This window comes from Pipistrellus kuhlii, unplaced genomic scaffold (genome assembly GCF_014108245.1).
Source record: "Pipistrellus kuhlii isolate mPipKuh1 unplaced genomic scaffold, mPipKuh1.p scaffold_m20_p_10, whole genome shotgun sequence".
NCBI lineage: Eukaryota > Metazoa > Chordata > Mammalia > Chiroptera > Vespertilionidae > Pipistrellus > Pipistrellus kuhlii.
In genome coordinates, this window is record NW_023425405.1 from 21,890,136 (window position 1) to 21,897,375 (window position 7,240).

At 38.1% G+C, this 7,240-nt stretch overlaps 1 protein-coding gene across 1 annotated transcript; it reads right to left on the reverse strand.

Moving 5' to 3' along the window:
- Positions 1–5,182: 5,182 nt before the first annotated feature.
- Positions 5,183–6,115, reverse strand: LOC118711170 (olfactory receptor 13-like). Its single transcript, XM_036424175.1, has one exon. It carries the CDS (start codon positions 6,113–6,115, stop codon positions 5,183–5,185), a length of 933 nt encoding a protein of 310 aa, XP_036280068.1.
- Positions 6,116–7,240: the final 1,125 nt, after the last annotated feature.

The following is a 7,240-nucleotide window of genomic DNA, read 5'->3' on the forward strand; positions in this document are numbered from 1 at the left end:
GGTTCCCTTGGAACATGGGATAGCCTGGGCGAGGGGCCTGTGGTGGTTTGCAGGCTGGCCATGCCCCCTGGTGACCCAAGCAGAAGCCCTGGTATCTGGGATTTATTTATCTTCTATAATTGAGACTTTGTAGCCTTAAGCGGAGGCCTGGGCCAGCCAGGGTGTGAGGAAAGCTTGGCTTCTTCCATTGCCGGGGGCAACCCTAGCCTTCTGCTCTTTACAGCTCTGTGGCTGCCACCATTTCTGTTTGGATTTATGTATTTTCTATCATTGAAATGTTGTAGCAATGAGCGGAGGCCTAGGCTGGCAAGGGCAAGGAAACCCAAGCCTCCTTCCTGTGGCCGTAGCCATTTTGGTTGAGTTTATTTGCATATTCGCTCCTGATTGGCTGGTGGGCATGGCTTGTGGGTGTGGTGGGGTGATGGTTAATTTGCATGTTACTCTTTTATTAAATAAGATAATAAAGGGCTAATATGCAAATTGACCAAACGGCAGAATGACCAGACTCTATGACGTGCACTGACCACCAGGGGGCAGATGCTCAATGCAGGAGCTGCCCCCTGGTGGTCAGTGTGCTCCCATAGAGGGAGCACTGCTCAGCCAGAAATCCTGAGCCAGGCATACGCCTGATGGCCAGGCCTAAGCCATCAGCTGGACATCCCCCGAGGGCTCCTAGACTGCAAGAGAGCACAGGCCGGGCTTAGGAACTCCCCCACAATGCACAAGTGTCGTGCACTGGACCTCTAGTTCTCTTATAATTGGAGCCTTTTAAGTGATTTCAAGGACACTGAGTTTGCTGTATTGAGATCTGAAGTCAATGGGCACTGCTGTTTCACATTGATGTGCAGTAATAAACATTTACCTGGAATACTGCATTTTGGGAAGAGGCCTGGCATGAGATATTAATTCATGTGCTATCAGCATATAAAATGTTTTTAAATCTTTGGGGCTGATGAGGTTCTGTTTAAAGTGCACAAAACCTTCATAATCTTTATCTAAATATAACATAGGAGTCAACAGCAGAATTCCCAGATATAACACAAGTAATGGAAGTTACAAATAAGGGCTTCAAATAAGTATGATTTATGTTAATAAAGGGAAACAAAGATATAAAGAATGAAAAAAATGTAATATTTCAGTGAAGTATTACAAAACATCAAATTATTCATTCTGAAATAGCAAGATATAATATTTTATATTAAGAAAAGATCAGATAAATATAACAGATGACCTCCAACAAAGAGCAAGACCAATGAACTTGAATGAAGTTTAATAGAAACCTATCAAAAAAGGCATAAAATGAAACATGCAGTTGAGTCAGAAAGATATCTTAGGAAGTGCTAAGAAGTATTCTAGCATATACTTGAGAAGAAAAATAAAATAGAGACAAAGCAAATTTTGAAGAAATTATTTCTGAAAATTTCCCAAATATAGTAAAGGATACGCTCCCATAAATACAGAAATCTTAGCATATCACAAGTAGAATAAGTTGGTATAAAACAATACTTAATCATATTATAGTGACATTTCTGAAAACCAAAGATAAATATTTTTCAAACTCAGGGGAGAAAATTTATTACCCATTACCAACAAGAGTCATTCCTTTAGCTAGAAAAAGAAACATCCTTTAGTGTCTTGCAGAATAGACCTGCTGTCAAGAAAGATTCAGGTTTGGTTTGGTTCGTTTGTTTGCTTACTTGTTTTATTTTTTATTTTTGTTTCTGTCTGGGAAGATGTACATTTAATCTTAATTTTAGAAGCATATTTTTCTGTATATAAAATTCTTGATTGAGTTATTCTTTTCAACACTTTACAGATATTAGTCATTATCCTCTGACCTCCATAATTCCAACTGAGAAGTCAGTTATTTTTATTATTATTGTACTAGAGGCCTGGGACCCTCACTCCTTACCACCCACCTATAGCGGAGGCGGTCAAAAGCAGAATTTGGAATGATTAAATAAATTTGCCTCTAGCTGCTCAGTTTTTTGTTTAATAAAATATACTTGGCTATTTAACTATGATATTAAAATGACTCATTATAAGCTATATTAATTAATTTGTCAACTTTAGAACTTTTTAGAGAAATTGATGTTCATTTTTCAAATCAGTTGCAAAAACACAGAAAGTCAAGAGGAGGTGATCACACAAAGATGTGAATAGGAGGGGTTGGCTACTATGGAACTCACTTTCCCTATGCTTTTGTCTCACTCCTCTTTTTCTCATTTATAATTAAATGTTGGTATACAGGCTTTTACATCAGGTTTTATTGGAAGAACCCAGGCTACTGAAACTACTGAAGTTGCCAAAAGCAAGTGGTAGAGAGAACTTAGCTTAAGATGGAAAAGTAAAAATTTTATCAATTAACGTATTTTTATGTTATATGTATTATATACTATACTCTTACAATAAAATAAGCAAAAGAAGAATGTTAGCCAAAACTGATTTGGCTCAGTGGATAGAGCATTGGCCTGAGGACTGAAAGGTTCCGGGTTCGATTCCAGTCATGGGCATGTACCTTGGTTGCGGGCACATCCCCAGTGGAGGGGTGTGCAAGAGGAAGCTGATCGATGATTCTCTCTCATCGATGTTTCTAACTCTCTGTCCCTCTCTCTGCCTTTCTGTAAAAAATCAATAATATATATATATATATATATATATATATATATATATATATATTTTTTTTTTTTTTTTTTTTTTTTTTTTTTTAAAGAAGAATGTAACCGGTTTGGCTCAGTGGTAGAGCGTCGGTCTGCGGTCTGAAAGGTCCCAGGTTCGATTCCGGTCAAGGGCATGTATATCGGTTGCTGGCACATCCCCAGTGGGGGTGTGCAGGAGGCAGCTGGTCGATGTTTCTCTCTCATCGATGTTTCTAGCTCTCTCCCTCTTCCTTCCTCTCTGTGAAAAATCAATTTTAAAAAAAAAGAAGAAGAAGAATGTTATTAAGAAAATCATGAAGAGAAACCACTTTACAGTACTTATTGAAAAAATCTACATAACAGTGGACTCATGTAGCTCAAACCCTTGTTGATCAAGGGCCGACTGTATTTGGCTCACCATTGTCCTACCATCATTATCTCAGTGTGAGGAACATAGTAAGTGATAAGTAAATGATAACAATAATGACATAGGCAGCCTGTCAAATGTTCAAGCCAAAGCAGATCCAAGTCTAGAGCATTCATAACCCAGAACTTTCCTGAGAACATGTCCAACAGAAATGATTTCATCTGTTCCCCAAAACCTATGTGCAATAATATTCATGGACTAACTATTTACTACAGTCAAAATCTCAGAGAACTAGAAATACACTACCAGAAATGCGATAAATTGTGATAGGTTTATACAATGTAATGCTATAAAACAATTAAAATTAATGAATTCATTCAAACAACCTGAATGAATCTTATATAGTAATGAATGAAAAAAAGGAAAATTAAAAAGAATGCATATTTTGTGTGTGTAATATACATATATATTGCAATTTTGATTGTATTTATCCATGTACTTTTAAATATTATTCTTTAGAGAATTAATATTACAAATGAAAGGCTCTTTGAGTCATTTACTTGATAAATTACTTGAAATATTGGCAATTTGCATAACATAAAAGGCTATTTTTTGTGATAGTTCTGCTTTTGTCTAGTATAGTATCGATAGCAAATCTCATTTTACATTGTCTCATTTATGTCACAGTACTTGTTCTTTAAAAATGAGGAATGTATGTAGAGGATAATATGAATAAATACCATTTATTGAGCTACTATTATAACTCATGGATTCGGGTTAGGGTTAGGGTTAGGGTTAGGGAAATATTCTGCATTTTGCAGAATATTTCCTCTTCACAACAAACTGTGAGCTTAGTATTAGTGAATTTATTTTACACATAATAAATCTAAATTACAAAGAATTTAAGTATATTATAAATGTTTGTATGTCTAGCAAATAGCAGAACTCTGTAAAACAAACAAACAAACAAACACACACACACAGCTTTATCTGAATTCAAAATCATGGGTTTTAATCATTGCTTGATCATAGAGTAATGTCTACACAACAGACTTCCTTATAAAAGGGGTGCTTTATATGAAAGAAATACATTTCCCTCTTTAAAAATGCTTTTCACAAAACATCATTATTTTGAAAGTTAAATATTCCCCTTTGATACAGTTTAAAAATTCGAAGGCTGAGTCTCTTTATATATCCTTTCCCACTATTTCTTTACTGTGTTCTATCACTTCAAAATTAAGTGTTGGAGTTTCATGTGTGATTAAAATGGTTATTTAACTTACCTCAAATCTCTTAGTTTAAAAAGCAAATCATTTCTGTTCATTTATAGCTTTAATAGCATTTGGTCAACTAATCATCCCAACAATTATAGTCTGTTCTTATTTGCCAGAATGTTTAGTCTAAGTGTTGGTCATTTCCCATAAAGACAATTGACCAAAGCAATGAGAGGAGATGTATAATTTTTCCAAGGACTCTCAGCTACTTCCATTCTTTTCTCTACTTCTCATCTCCATGATCTATGGATCTCCAAGTACACTCCAGAAGCAGAGAAAGAAAGCCACTGAGAAAATTCCAATATGCCTATGTATTTTTAGCATGACATCCTCTGGGTTTTGTTCAAGTTCCATTCCAGTCACATCCTTAATCTTCTTTTTCCTTAAAGTCATGGCTCATGTTCTTCCTAATTTAAGTTGGTAATGCCTTAGAAAACATCACCAACTATCATGGAAATATGCAGGAACATAACCAAATATTTTAAATGTAGATTAACTTTTTAAGATGACAGTTGCCAAGTTTAAAATATTTAAATAACTACTAGGTAATCGATCTCTCTCAATGCCTATATTTTAAATATTCTGCTGAAATCTTGTTTTACTCTACATTTTTGTCTACAAGTCCTGATTATGGACTATATAAATGTACTCCCTCATCTGAGAATATTTAACATACCATATTAAAAGTGTGTGCAGCATGCAGATAGTTGGGAGACGTTTTTACTTTCTGTGCAGCACTGAGGAGGGAGGAAAGCAGAATGGCTTTCTTGGGAGGGAGTCACAGGGAAATTTAAAGATGAAAAGGATGCCCTACAGCATGCCTGTGTATCTTGTGTGGATACTGGGTGACATGAGTCCTCAGGTCCCTTTAAGCTCACTTGTATCCTGATTCCATAATGCTTTCATGAAGTTCTCTCCTTTTCAAGCACCCTCTTCAGAGCAGCTTTGACATCTCTGTTCCTCAGACTGTAGATCAGGGGATTAAGCATGGGATTGAAAAGGCTGTGAAAGAGGAGGAGATATTTCTTCTGCTCCGTGGGGTCGCCATGTGAGGGCCCGACATACATGATAATGGCTGTGCCATAAAAGAGTCCAACCACACACAGGTGGGAGGAGCAGGTGGAGAAGGCTTTCCAGCGACCCTCCCCTGACTGAATCTTCAGGATGGCACGTAGAATCTCAATGTAGGATATCATAATGGAGGAGAGTGGTCCCACCAGCACAAACACTGCCCCAGCCAAAACCATAATCTCATTCATGTGGGTGTCTGCACAGGCAAGTTTGAGAACCGCTAGAATTTCACAGAAAAAGTGATTCACTTTCTGGGGTCCACAGAAGGGCAATGGTAAGAGTAGCACTATATGTACTAGGGCCAGGAGGGCTCCTAAAGTCCAGGAAGTCACTGCCAGGATGGAGCAGACTCTCCAGCTCACGAGGACAGAATATCGGAGTGGGTGGCAAATGGCCACATACCGATCATAGGACATTGCCACCAGGAGAAGACATTCAGTGTGAGCAAAGGTCAAGAAGAGGAAGGTCTGCATCATGCAGCCAACAAAGGAGATGGACTTGGCTGGAGTCAGGAGGTTTACCAGCATTTGGGGCACTGTGTTGCAGGCATAGGACATGTCAACGATGGCCAGGTGTGAGAGGAAGAAGTACATGGGTGTTCGCAGTCGTGAGTCCAGCCAGATGAGGCCCAGAATCACCCCATTGCCCAGCAGGGTGAAGGCGTAGAATAGGGAGAAGAGCCCAAAGAGGAGCATCTGAGTCCTTGGGCTGAGGGGAAATCCCAGCAGGAGGAACTCTGTGACTGAAGACTGGTTTCCCCCCATTTCCCTGGGGAAAAGACAAGAGTGCTGACAGCTGAATGCTCGGGGGAGAGGAGGGTTATCGTGACTAACATGGTGGATATGTGCATTGTTTCTTTCCTCAGAAAATATCTCCAAGGATATCTTTGTCCTGTTAGTCACTTACTACGTGAATAGTATGCATTGCAAATGACCCAGAAGGAAATTTTTATTCACTGTGATAAACTAAATGCTAATATTCTCTTACTACATACAGTGTTCAGTAAATCTTACCTGTATTTTCAAACTTTCACCACTGTTCATAATATGGTAACACTGCAACTGCCTTCATAGCCGAGGATACTTTCCGGGTCAGTGTGATCCCATCAGAGGTTTGCCTGTGTGTGTTCCCACAACACAGTGCACACAGAGACACACTGAAAATCTGGTCTGTGGTCTTTTACTGGTATCTCTATCTGCACATGAGGATGGGAAGACGAACCAGAAGCATGTCCCAGACAGTCCTATCAAGTGATCTCATAAATCTGTGCCTTCATTATATGTATTTCTTGTTAGCCTTATAATTTTTACCGACAGCATAATCTTGAGTTAAGTTGAGAAAATGGCAAGCAAACTGTCACATCTTGATCTGGATTTACTAGTAAAAGAGAGAACTTTGTCTTTTGACTTTTGTGCCCAAATGGTCTATTCTGATCATGTTGTTTCATGATCAGATGTTGCCTGTCACCTTCTTATCCTCCATATGGATATTTGTATTCTATGTCTGTATGTGTGTGTATGATGTATATGTTAGATATAGAGTTATATATATACAGTATATATGCATTCATGCACTTGAATCCTTATTATGGGCAAGTGTGCAAGGTACATGGTATTTTCTACATTATTTCCTACTCTATTTCACCAGTGTAAATGCTGGTTGAATACCTTGATAGGTCATAGCCCAGGATTTTTATGTAGTCGAAGGAACCGCTGAGCTAAAGCCAGCCCTAGCCCAGGATTTTTAAAAATCCTGATCAATATCATAGACCAGTGGTCGGCAAACTCATTAGTCAACAGAGCCAAATATCAACAGTACAATGATTGAAATTTCTCTTGAGAGCCAAATTTTTTAAACTTAAACTATATAGGTAGGTACATTGTTATTAA